Source organism: Hypanus sabinus, chromosome 6 (assembly GCF_030144855.1).
Source record: "Hypanus sabinus isolate sHypSab1 chromosome 6, sHypSab1.hap1, whole genome shotgun sequence".
In the NCBI taxonomy this organism is placed as follows: Eukaryota; Metazoa; Chordata; class Chondrichthyes; order Myliobatiformes; family Dasyatidae; genus Hypanus; species Hypanus sabinus.
Window position 1 is genome coordinate 93,683,848 of NC_082711.1, and position 14,411 is coordinate 93,698,258.

The following is a 14,411-nucleotide window of genomic DNA, read 5'->3' on the forward strand; positions in this document are numbered from 1 at the left end:
TGTCTAAGGATAAACTTGCTCGATTTTATTCTTATGTTAATTCAACCTGTGACAGATGTCATTTTGATGTTGTCTCATTAACCCATATGTTTTGGTCTTGCCCTTGTTTACAAAATTACTGGAAAAATATTTTCAGTATTATTTCAAGAGTTTTGAATATTAATATCCAACCACATCCTTTTACTGCAATATTTGGTTTACCAATGGTGGATAATAGTTGTCTATCCTCTTCATCTCGACGAATGATTGCATTTGTTACACTAATGGCTAGAAGATCTATTCTATTGAATTGGAAAGAAATTAATCCTCCAACTATATTTCAGTGGTTTTCTCAAACCATTTCTTGTTTGAGCTTAGAAAAAATTAGAAGTGTTGTTTTTTGACCCTTCAGTTAAATTTGAAGAAACTTGGAGACCATTTATTCAACATTTTTATATGAGTTGAACTGTCTTTTCCTAAACCTTACTTATATTATCCTTAGTTATTTGGATGGAGGTTCGGAGTAATTGGCACTACTGTATATGCACTTAACATTATTCAATGGTCCATGTTGGTTAGTGTTTTTTTTTCTTCTCTTTTTTTTCTCTTTTTATTTCTTTGTTCATCAATGCTGTGAATTTGGGAGGTTATATATTTTTATTATTATATGAATGTCTATTTAAACTATTAATTATGTACTCTCAAACACTTTGTATTCATGTTTCATTTATGTTTGTTTAAAATTAATAAAAAAAGATTTAAAAAGAAAAGGTGAGACAAATCTGAGGCATACAACATCATAAGGGTTCAACCAATATTTTCATCAACCTGCAGATCTGAAAATTAATGATTTTTTAAAAATCTTATGAAAACCAAATGAGCAAAGTGAGCTTTGCACTCAAAGAAAAAGCGATGAGGAATTACCTAATTGATGAATATAGAGCAAATAGACTGAAGTGACAAAAGTTGTTGGCATCTTCCAGGAACAAACCTATCACAAAGTTCAGAGCTACAATTACTTCATTTGCTTTTGATATATTGAGAATACCACAGTTATTAGCAAGCTTTATGACTGAATCCTTGCTTGCCAAAAAAAAGCTGGCTTTCCTCATTGTATTATGTTACAATGATAAATCCTCTTTCCTCTATGTAAAATATAATAACTTTAATTAAACTTATCATTGAGCACAAATACCTTCCATAGAAAACAGGTGTCGGCCTGCTGAGTAGAACAGAGAGATCACACAGATGGTATTTATAGCTTCCCCAATAAGTACAGAGTCCCTTCATGTTACCTAAAGAAAGTTTAATCGCAGTTTGCCAAAAGGTACAACTTGGGGGGGGGAAGAGAGGAGGAGGGTTGAACTCAAAATCTTTCCTTTAAGTCTGTGCAGTAACCTAGATATTAAGATCTCATCTTAAGGAATTCTCTAAGAGCCTCAATGAGAGGTCTAAATATGCTGACAGCATCTCTTTATACTCTAATCCTAGTCAGTAAGAGAGCATAAGAATGCCCCCACCCTAGAGAGGATCAATCTACTTTAGTCTTCAGATTACAACATCCAATGTAGGAAATTCACCTGTTAGCTCAAATGTATTTGCTGGAAATTGATAATAGAGAAAAATTGACTGTTGTAGCTCACTTGGATTACTTAGAAAAGATATGTTTCAGGACATCTTCTATCCTCCCAAACATTACAGACTTCACATTTGCTAGAACTTTATATTTTTTTAAATCACTATTCTATAATCAAAATACAATTTTAATCCATGATTTCCATTTACAAAACTAACTTTATCATGCACAGTTTTTATTTATTTAAGCTTTATTTTAAAATGAGTATTTCACGAACAGATGTAACCTTGAACAAAAATTTTTATTTTGGTGCTAAGTCCAAAGAGAGCAGAAAAAGTAAGTGATTGTTTTCCCCACTGCAACTGAATATTTATGAGGATCTGTTTGCCAGAAATAAACTTAAACCAGTACTTTTTGAAATGAATATGCGACCAACTAGAAAATATTGATATCCAGTCCATTTACCACGACTTTGACAAAACAACATCAGTAAAAATTCAATAAGGTTCTACTGTCCCTGCTGAGTTAGTTTCCATTCAGTGGAATTTTGTGCACAGATATATGATTAGATATTGTGAAAATAAATGGAAAGTACGGCACAATTCTAAAACCAGATCAAAACTGTAGGCTTCAAAGATTATTATACATTGTCAAACTGAGAATTCATAGCAGAATAAATGTGTAAGTGAAAGCACAGTACCATACATTGTATTTATACAAAAATATTCACCAGGATGTTGCCTGGGATACAATATTTCAGTTACAAGGAGAGATGGAATAGGGTAGAATGTTTTCCTTGGAGCAAAGGAGACAGCGGTTCACTTGATCGTGGAATACAGAATTGTGGGAATCATAGACAGGGAAGAAGGTCTCACACAAGAAGGCATAGATTTAAAATATGGAGCAAATGGGATTATTAAAATTCAAAGTAATCTTAATATCAAAGTACATACATTGTCACCATATACAACCCTTACATTCATTTTCTTGTGGGCATACTCAATAAATCTATAGAATAATAACCATAACGGAATCAATGGAAGACTGCCCAACTTGGGTGTTTAACCACAGGACAGAAGACAATAAACTGTGCAAATACAGAAAGGTGTAATAATAATAAATAAACAATAAATATCAAGAATATGAGATGAAGAGTCCTTGGATGTGAGTCCATAGGTTGTCGGAACATTTCAGTGACTAGCAAGTGAAACTGTGTGAAATTATCCCACTTGCTTCAAGTGCCTGATGGTTGTGAAGTAATTAACTGTTCCTGAACCTGGTAGTGTGAGTCCTGAGGCAGTGGGAAGAAGAGAACTTGTCCTAGGTGGTGCGTGGTGGGTCCCCAATAATGGATGCTGGTTTCCTGCGACAATGTTTCGTGTAGATGTGTTCAATCTGGGGCAGGCTTAACCCATGATGGGCTGGGCCATATACTTTATTTTTTGTTGGATTTTCCTTTCAAAAGCATTAGTGTTTCCATATCAAGCTGTGATGCAGCCAGCCAATATACTCACCACTGCACATCTATAGAAGGTAGTCAAAGTTTTCGAGGCTATGCCGAATCTCTGCAAACTCCTAAGGAAGTGGAGGCACTACTGTGTTTGCTTCCTAATTGCACTTAAATGCTGGGTCCAGGACAGGTCCTCCAATATAATAACACTGAGGAATTTAATATTAATAATTTAATTAGAGCCCTCTCCTCTTGTGAACTGGCTCATGGATCTCTGGTTTCCTTCTCCTAGCGTTAATAATCAGCTCCTTGGTCCTGCTGACGTTGAGTAAGAGGTTGTTATTGTGGCACCACTCAACCAGATTTTCAGTCTGCCTCCTGTATGCTGATTCATCACCACCTTTGATTCAGCCAACAACAGTGGACTGTGCAAAAAAGTCAGCACATGCATGATGGGTTGAAGGGCCTGCTTCAGTGTTGAATGTACTTATTGAGAATTTATTTATTAAAAATGTATTTATTGCAAAATATATCTGCTATCAGATCATTAAAGGGTATGAGATACCTTCGTTCTGATGTAGAAATTTACACCTCCCTTAGTGTTGATTAGCATAACCAAATTCACATTAATAGGAACAACACACAAAATGCTGGTGGAACACAGCAGGCCAGGCAGCATCTATAAGGAGAAGCACTGTCGAAGTTTCGGGCCGAGACCCTTCATCAGGACTAACTGAAAGGAAAGATATCTTTCACCTTTCCAGCTCTCAGCCCCTCCGGTCTTTTCCTATCATTTTACATTTTCCCCTCCCCCTCCTACTTTCAAATCTCTTACTATCTTTCCTTTCAGTTAGTCCTGACGAAGGGTCTCAGCCTGAAACGTCGAAAGTGCTTTTCCTTATAGATGCTGCCTGGTCTGCTGTGTTCCACCAGCATTTTGTGTGTGCTGTTTGAATTTCCAGCATCTGCAGCTTTCCTCGTGTTCACATTAATAGGATTGCTATTAGTACAATTTTTTACTTTTACATAAGCTTAATAGTTGACTTAAGAGAATTAATTATTTTAAGTTATGCAAATCAACTTATGTATGACACAATTTAATACATCCACAAAATATAAAATTGTTACTGAATAGTTGAACAGAAAATGATATAAATATAAAACAAAGCTGAAAACCATGATACTTACTGTTACTTTCTTTCCTTGGTAAGATTCAGTTATCTTAATGTTGTTACCCTTCATGTTTTGACTTTTTACAGATAAATGTGGCCTCGTTTCATGTATTTGTCCATTACACATATCGAAAGCGATGACGTCTCCCCCTTCTTTAGCCACAAATCCACAGTTACAAGAAGCTGGATAATGAGTACTCCCGCAATCCCATTGACGAACATGAACTTCAAAGTCTCGAGCAGTACTCATATATAGCACAAAGGTTCCAGTTTTATAATTATCATAACGCCTCGGGAGTAAACAAAACAGATTTCAGTTACCAGAAATGACAACCAGAGTAACAGACACTGCAGTTCCACTACATAATTTGTGAATGAGAAATATATTACTGACAAATTGTTGTAGTTATATTGTTTCTGCAGTATCTAGTCAACTGTAAAAAATATAATACAATGCTATAATGAAATATGATGGTTAATAGTAGACATTGTTAACTCAGATTTCATTTTACAAAAAATATATTGTATGCCTTTTGTTAAATAATTAATTCAGAGTACTTGATAACACCTTACCTTTTGAAAAAAAATACAAATGTAGAAGAAAAGATAATTTTTAATTTAAGACTTTTACATTAATTGATTCTTCTACACCTTCTGAAATAATGCCATGTGATCTCCCATGTGGGAATAACAGATTAGATAGGCTCCAAAAATAGCACCTCCAAAAGCAGCAATCTCTTAAATTTATATTAATTGTAGAGGCAAATACTTTTAATAGCTATATACTAACTGGCACACATTATTAATATCACCATTCAGAACAATTTTCAGATATAGAATGAAGAAATGTAAAGAGGAAGACAAAAGTCAGTATAAATTGGAGTAAACTCCGCACTTACGGAAGTAAATTAAACATTAAATACAACTAAGATTTGATGGCTAAAGCATTGAAACTCATCTTTGCAATAACAGGGAAGGCCTTGCTTTACTATGTCCTGGGGTGCAACTTTGCATTTCACACTTGGGTTTTTAGCTGTTGCGCTAGGGATAAATCAAGCTTAAAGCCTAACTTTGATAAAGACAGCATGTACAGTGAGAAAAGGTCAAAAGAACCCATGACCCAATATTATCCTGAAGTGCTGGAGGAGTGTGTGGAAAACTTGGAGGCTGGGCATCTAGGTCATGAAAATCATGTAGGAAAATAGGCGTCCCATATGGATATGAAGAGTGGCAGACAAGTTTCCAATTAAGTGGAACATATTCTATTCAGGGTATTCTATTTATAACAGAACAATTTTCTGTTATAAATACATAGGGGCAGTATGAACACTTGTGAAATGGGAACAAGTTTCCAGGCCCTGTAGTAATCATCCTGTTCCTTCATGTTTTACACACAACATTGTGAAAGATGCAGCAAAGTTCATCCTTCAACTTCCGTGACAATGATTATTAGCAGAATTACTGTTTATCTGGCAAACTATAGCCACACTGAACTCTCTAAAACAGTGTCTTAATGTCTACGTACACAACGCTGGAAGAACTCGGCAGGTCAGGCAGCATCCGTGAGAAAAGAGTAGGCAACATTTAGGGCCGAGACCCCATTCCTGATGAAGGGTCTCGGCCCGAAACGTTGGCTACTCTTCTCATGGAAGGTGCCTGACCTGCTGAGTTCTTCCAGCATTGTCTACATATTCTTTGATCTACAGCATCTGGATTTGTATTTTAGTGTCACCTATTCCACCTCCAACATTTGTCAAAAGCAGAAAGGGACAAACTAGATGATACTTGTTACATAATTTTTTTAACTTTTTAAACCTAATCACCCATCTGAAGCAATTCTATGTAAATTTTGGGTGATATTATCCCTTACAAAAAATCGTGCTCCATACTGTACTTTCCTAATGAGTGGCACCAACATAAAACTGCAGCAATCTCCATGCATTCTCTAATAAGGCCAAACACAAACATATACCTTCAGGTACTGGCAGACTGGACAAAACAAATTGAAAAAAACTTCACAATCAAATAAACTAATGAAAGGGAATGAAGTTACCTGCCATCGAATGTGATTAGGTGTGGATCAGTAAATGAGTAGCAATAAGCAGTAGGAATATCTTGCACCATTATCTGCATTCGAAGAGAAAAACATCAATGAAAATAACTGTGCGTTATTTGATATATAGAAATATCTGCAATCCTCCATTTTGCAAAAGCAACCAACCCAATGCAAAAGACAGAGGACTTTCAAGCAAAAGTTACATCCAACTCAATCATGTTTCCGAATCTTTAATAGTAGTTTTGCATTAAGTTTGCCATTACTCAGACTACACAAGCAGCCATTCTCCAGAATGGATTAACTTTTCTTTGCAGGCTGCTTCTTGAGCTTGATTGTTCATCTTCAAAAGAATTTTTTAAATTAAGCTATTTAAGACATTAGAACAGGTATGTGCATTTTTCAAGATCTTACATTTCAACAAAAAATTGATAGAAAACATAATGCTGCAGGCCAGTAAGATTGGTGAATGATTCCTTTTAGCTTTTGATACTTATATTCCGTAACAAAATTGGCTTATTCATACATGTTGGACTAGGCTAGAGATTCTGAGTAAAGAGACTGCAGAATCATATTTATTATCACTGTCATATATGACATAAAATGTGTTTTGCAGCAGCAATACAGTTCAAAGCCAAAACAAATACTCTAAACTACAAAAGAAAGTATTTGTACAAAATGAGGTAGTGCCAACTTTGTCTGTGTTATAAAAATAGTCACTCCTAAATATAACAAGGGATTTATCCAATACCCACTTTAAGAAATTACTTTGTTTACTTTATATGCCGCCTGATCACTGTGCTACAATGACAGTTTTATGTTTAATCATATGAAAATAAATTGAAAGGGAAAAAAAACCTAAATATTTCCAACATTTTTGATCAAACATGATTCTAAGTACATTTTAATCTTATTTTTTAGGGAAATACTGACTGAAACTGTAAATAAAATTACCACATGGTAAACACGTTAATTAGATATATAGACACTAACTGAAGCCCTACAATTTTAAAATCTACAGTAGTATGTAATCATGTTAGCTTCCTTACTGTATGCTATTTGTACTCTTCTCATACAGTTTATTATTTGAAATGTATAATTCAAATGCTTTTATTAGAGTTTACACAATTCAAGACAGGAATTTACCTTTTGGGGATATTGCAAATGTGTGACATAATAACGTGCAATGAACTCAAGTTTGATTGCTTAAAAGTGGGGTTCAATGCACCTGAAATATTTCAACATACATTTAGGACATCAATATGGGAAAAAATTCTAACCCATTTCATTGTTGTTACTAATATTTGTTAAAAATGAACAGACTGTTGAAATTCCTCTCAATGTAAAATCAAAGTTAAAAGCCCTCTATTGCATGCCCTAAACACATGAAGTATTTGAAAGTGGGTTCTACTGAAGTCAATGAAACAAAGTTTCAGAAGCTGTTCAGTGCTAATACATCATGCATTCAATGCATATGACAAAGGATTACCTTCTATCCTGTCAACAGGTCTTTAAAAAGGTAAAGGAAATTATGTTGGTCATCAAATTGTTTGGCCATATGACAGCCCAAAGCCTTGTGTGTCACTCAATTTGTGATACACGAGGCAAGGCTTTTCACTTATACTCCACCATTTGGCAGACTCCAAAAGACACACACCACCATCACAGAAACCACCCCCCTCCTTCCCCAACAAACATAGCTACCAAACATCCACTGCCCAGCTTCCAGAGACAGCACCACCAATATTTCTCTTCCATGGAGTTTAGAATGGTCTATCTACTGGTGTCTTTCATTATGACTTCTTTGTAACAGCAATACGTTTCTTCCTCACATCGCCACAGTTGTTGTCAAGGAGAGAAAGAGGTCTTCTTAAATCTACATCCTGCTTTAAGTGCCTCCAGTCTAGACTCTGAACCAAACCTAATTTTCAGCTTTGCTTTAGCCTTCTAAATATTCAGTGTTGAGATCTGTCAGTGGGCCCACAACATCCATGTCCACACATTAAACAACAATAAGCCCAAGAATAACTTTATACAGGATTAACTGAATTGAAAGTGTCAAACTAAATTTGCTGAAGTTAAAATATCACACAAGATCCACATCTTAAACATCTAAGCACCGTGGCCATCAAGCCTTTTCAAGTTAATGGGCTGAATTATGTACTGGTTCCTTTGGCCCAAAGGGTTCCGATCTGTAGACCTTCTGTAAAATGGAATTGGCTGACCAGGCCACAGGCATCAAAAACTATGACTCTGAACCCAGGGCACCAGTGACAGCGCTCCCTAGGTGTCAGGGGTCAAAATGCATTTCACTGCTCATTAATAGACTTAAGTAATTTTTTCAAAATATTCAGCTAAAATAGATTAAGTATTACATATATATTTTAATGGAAATGAAACAAAGAAAATGAAATGATCGGCAAGGTAGCATAATGGTTAGTGTAACACTATTCCAACTTCAGTGGCCCAGGTTAGGTTCTGCTGCTGTCTGTAAGGAGTTTGTATGTCCTCCCTTTGACTGTGTGGGTTTCCTCAGGTGTTCCTCCCACATTCCAAACACATAGGGGTTAGTAGGTTAATTGGCCACACTGCTGTAATTGGCTGGTCAGGCTTGTTGGGCCAGAAGGGTTTGTTGTCGTGCTGTACCTGTATCTCTAAATTCTAAAATGTAACCAAAATGTTTATCTGTACTTGCCGTTCATTGGAGGTCTGTAAACACTGAAATCAATACAACTACCCACTGTGTAAAGCCAATGGGTCACACGTAAAGAACTAAGCCTACAATGATCTAGAACAATCACTGGACAGGATGGCAAGAACAGGAGATTGATGGAAGGTTGGAAACATCAGCATTGTGCAGAAAGGGAATTGAAAAACACATGGAACATGAGCAAAGGCTCACTCAAACTCAGTAGGACTTTATTTTCAGGTCATAGTTGCTTGTCTAACACGAAGCCAAAAGCAAAAGAAAACACTGCTTAACTAGCAATTATCACTTAAAAGGTAAGATTGCCTACATTTTTGTTATTTTGCATTTATTACAGACATTTTCCTGAAACTGCTTTAATTCATGGTGTTTTAATTTCTTTTAATAATTATCTGAATTGATGTCATTTGTTTTAAAATGTCTCAGATTACTTGTGTACGGCATCAAAAATCCCAGTGGTCGTTCACAAGCTACTCCCTTTTAAAGGATGGCTGTTACACATTTATTCACATAGCTATTTCAACTCAAAGTTCCTAAAACATCTTATTTCCAGTAAGATAGGGGTGCACTTGGACGCAACAAACACTTGGGGACCAATCGAAGATGCTTCTGTTCATCTTGTATATCTTTTTTTTAAATTGCAAGTCACTGCTGGATACTACCTCATCAGCAAGTTGGTGGATAGCAATGGATCTGGATTTATTGCATACAGTTGTTGTGTTGTCACTTGGACTTGTTGCGTATTAATGTGCCGAGACAGTGCACAGTCCAGAAAAAAGGAGCGAGTGATTGAATTGGATACATTTATTGTGATCACAAGACGTTGTTGGACATGGGGATTGCAGAATATCGCAAGTGTTGTTCACTGGTTCATCGGTGAAACTGACAGCAAGGGAGCCACAATGCTTCAGCGAGGATTAGGCCTAGGCCAAGGCTGCAGGACAACATGGCAGCTGCTCAAGGGAGGAATGCCGAGGCAGTCCTGCCCTCCGGAATAACTCAGTGGAAGAACAAGCTGGACCAGGACAACTTATGATCAATCTTGTCATGCCACACAGGGATGACTATTATTATTTTATCCTTTTGTGACTATTTTTTTCTGAAATTTTACCCATACATGCAGTGAGCTGTGGGTAATGTTATTTGCACCTTGGCTCCAGCAGAATGCTGTGTTGTTGGGTTATATTCATGTATGGTTGAATGACAATTAAACTTGAACAACTGGAACATATTCCAAGGCAACATCACAATTCATTTGGATTGTGGGGGTCCAACTGATTCTAAACAACTGAGTGATGACCATGAGACACTGTCATTACAGATGTGACATAAATACTCAGATTTACACAATAAATATGCATGCAGAACAGATTCAGACATTGGGGGCTTTAGAGTTAATCAAGAAGAATATAAGATTAATTTATTTGCTGATGATGTTTTGATTTATTTAACAAACCCATTGCAATCTTTGCAAAGATCATCTTTCAGATTGGAAGAATATGGGAAAGTATCAGGGTATAAAGTAAATTGGGATAAAAGTGAAATTTTACCCCTTACCAAAGGAAATTATAATCAATGTCGATTAGTAACTCAATTTTGATGGTCAATAAATGGGATAAAATATTTAGGTATTAGAGTTGATAATCATATAAACAAAATTATTTGCCATTATTAAAAAAAAATAAAAGAGGATCTTGATAAATCGATGATGTTACCAATAACATTAATAGGTAGAGTTAATGCTGTAAAAATGAATATATTTCCTAGATTGCAATATTTATTCCAAACTCTATCAATAAAATTACCTCAGAAGTTTTTTCAAGAACTGAATAAATATGTAAGGACATTTCTTTGGAAAGGAAAGATGTCAAGAATATCATTGGAAAAATTGACATGTAAATTTGATTTAGGAGGGTTCCAACTTCCAAATTTTAAGAATTATTATAAAGCAAATCAACTTAGATTTATTGCGTCTTTTTTTGATGAAGAAAAACTGGCATGGATTAGAATAGAATTAGATAAGATAGGAGAAAACATACCGGAAGATTTTATATATACATGGGAATCCAAATGGATACGGGAAAAAAAATCTCCTATATTAAGACATTTGATTGATTTATGGAATAAGGTAAATATGGACGATGAGATAAAGAAATCTTTATTAGCAAAAAGAACTTTAATTCAAAATAGGCTTATTCCTTTTACAATGGATAATAAACTTTTACATAATTGGTTCCAAAAGGGGATTAAATATATAGGTGATTGTTTTGAAGGAGGTATATTGATGTCGTTTGATCAATTAAAAAATAAATATAAAATATCAAACAACACTCTTTTCTGTTATTTTCAATTAAAGGCTTATTTATGAGAAAAGCTGGGTCAAACAATGTTGATGCCAAAACCTAGTGAAATAGAAATATTAATTCAAAAAGGAAAAATTAAAAAATTTACATCTTGTATGTACAATTTGATTCAAAAACAGACAATTAAATCAGGAATTCATAAATCAAGACAAAAATGGGAATCTGATTTGAATGTTAAAATTGATGGAAAAAGCTGGTCAAGATTATAATCTGATAGTATGATAAATACAATAAATGTTTGACAGATTAATACAATATAATTTTTACATCAATTATATATAACACCACAGAAAATAAATAGATTAAATTCAAATATGTCTGACCAATGTTTTCGATGTAATCAAGAAGTTGGTACTTTTTTTTTACATTCTACCTGGTCTTGTTTTAAAATTCAACCATTTTGGATAAATCTAAGACTTTTATTGGAACATATTACTGGAGTACAACTCCCACATAGTCCAATATTATTTTTATTAGGAGATATTGAAGGGACAATACCGAAACTTAAATTGAATAAGTATCAGAAAAAAATTATAAAAATTGCATTGGCAGTAGCCAAAAAAGTTATCACAGTTACTTGGAAATCTGATTTATATTTAACTATGGATCATTGGAATAATGAAATATATAGTTGTATTCCACTTGAAAAAATTACATATAATCTAAGAAATGAATATATTTTTGAAAATTTGGCTCCCATACCTACAAAAGATAGGATTAAATATATAGGTCCTTTGAAGATAAAATTATAAAGTAATTGGGGAAAGTAAAAATAAATATTAAGATTATTTTGAACCCCATGGAGCATGTGGGGATCCTCCGATATCCAGGCAATCTTTCTCTTCTTTCTTTCTTTTTTTTCTTTAGATAAGGGTTATGGGGGGGGAGGATTAATATTATTTTTCTCTTTCTTACTATTTTATCATCACATTTATTCTTTGTAATTTTCTAAAAATTTAATAAATAAAAGAAAAAAAACATTGTGGGCCGAAGGGCCTGTAATGTCCTGTAAATTTCTATGTTCTATATAAAGCTCGTAAAGAAAGCACTTCTGTTTTGGTCTGCAGTGATCAGTGAATAAATGTGCTTTAAAAGTCAATAAGTCAATCAATCAATCAATAAATAGATAAATTTATTGATTTTGCATGCAACTTAACTTTCATATTTTCATCTCTATTATCCTACATTGATTGAGTGCTCAATGACGAACCAAATTCCTTAACCTCCTGAGAAGGTGAAGGCACTAGCCACCTTCCTTCTGATTACACTTATGTAGCAGATGCAGGGCAGGTCATCCTATATTTTACGTCCAGGAATTTAAGGCTGTTTACGCTCTCCATTGCTGTTCCCCTCATTGTAGACTGGTGCACATTTGCTGTCCTGAGAGATTGTTGTTGTAGGACACTCGACCAGGTGACTCATCTCTCTCAGGTAAGCTGAGACAGCACCACCTATGATTTGTCCAATAACATTTGTGTCAGCTTTGAAAATGGCATTGGAGCTGTGCTTAGGCACATGGTGCTGTTTATACAGAGAGTAGAGCACGGGGCTAAGAACGCAGCCCTCAGAATCAGGTTTATTGTCACTGACACAAGTTGTGAATGTGTTGTTTGTGGCAGTACAGTCCAGTCATAAAAAATTGCTATAAGTTACAATAAATAAAAATAAATAAATAAATAAATAGTGTGAAAGAGGAATAGCAGGGCCATCTTCAACAGTTCACAAATCTAATTTCAGAAGTGAAGAAGCTGTTCTTGAAACTTTGAGTGCATGTCCTCAGGCTTCTTTACCTCCTCCATGATGGAGTAATGAGAAGAGGGCATGTCCCAGTTGGTGAAGATCCTTAATGATGGATGCTGCCTTCTTGAAGTATTGCCTTTTGAACATATCCTTGATGATGGGGAAGCTAGTGCTCACGTTGAAGCTGGCTGAGTTTATAACTCTCTGCATCTTTTTCCAATGCTGTACATTGGCATCTCCACACCAGGTGATAATGCAACCAATCAAAATGTTCTCCACATTACATCTAAAGAAATTTGCTACAGTCTTTGGTGATATACCAAATCTCCTCAAATTCCTAATGAAGTATAGCCAATGGAATGCCTTCGCTGTGAATACATTAGTAGAGTGACACCAGGATAGGTCCTCTGAAACGTTGATGACCAGGCTCTTGGAACTGCACACCTTTTCCACCACTGACCAGAGGGTTAATGTGTGTTCTCCCAAGTTCCTTTTCTTCAGTCTACGATCAACTCCTCATTCTTGCTGACATCAAGTGCAAGGTTGTTGCTATAACACCACTGAAACAGACAATCTATCTCATTCTTCAAACTTGGTGATGATACTGTATGCCTCCTCATCGTCATCTGAGATTTTTCCAACAGCAGTGATGTTACCAGCATATTTATAGATTTATACTCCAAGGGTAGTCATAGCCGAAGGGTGGTAGCGGGGATGAGCTCCCACTGCTAAACAAATGCACTTCATGGCGTGAGTCTCAAACAGCCTCTGACAACCAAGTCCAACTCCCGGCCTTCACATGTGGCACAGTTCTTTTGCCCGGTGGAGCTGTTCTCACTGACAAGAGAAGGGGCAAAGGTGGACCACTGATGCCTTAAAACCAGTTGTTCTGGGCAGATGGAGCTCATTAACCACGGATGGTAGCTCATCTAGGAGAGGGAAACTCCGATTACAGACCTCCACTGCCTGACGGCTATACTCGCTCACAGGAAAGGCTTTGGGAGTAAACCCCAAGGAAAAATCTAGTCGGAGTCCCGAAGGCGGCTCAGATCGGGTGCAGGTTATTCTCGAGAGGGAGAGCAAGAATCCAGATGTTGTGGTCCATGTAGGGACCAATGACGTGGGTAGGATCAGTGAGGGGGTCCTGCGTAGGGAGTTCAGGGAATTAGGTGCGAAGCTGAAGGGCAGGACCACCAGGGTAACAATCTCAGGATTGCTACCTGTACCACGCGCGAGTGAGGCAAGGAACAGAAAGATTATACAGATTAATACGTGGCTGAGAGGATGGTGCAGGAGGGAGGGCTTCAGGTTTTTAGATAATTGGGCTTTGTTCCAGGGAAGGTGGGATCCGTTCCGAAGGGACGGTTTACA

The 14,411-nt window shown here is 36.0% G+C and overlaps 1 protein-coding gene across 1 annotated transcript in view; it reads right to left on the reverse strand.

Annotated features, from left to right (window-relative positions):
• Nucleotides 1-14,411, reverse strand: part of vwde (von Willebrand factor D and EGF domains) — a 230,007-nt gene that overhangs the window by 119,249 nt on the left and 96,347 nt on the right. The window contains exons 9-10 of the mRNA XM_059972621.1: nt 6,231-6,304; nt 4,194-4,467 (exon numbers count right to left, since the gene is read on the reverse strand). Coding sequence (XP_059828604.1) covers nt 4,194-4,467; nt 6,231-6,304 — 348 coding nt within the window. The remainder of the gene's footprint in view (nt 1-4,193; nt 4,468-6,230; nt 6,305-14,411) is intronic.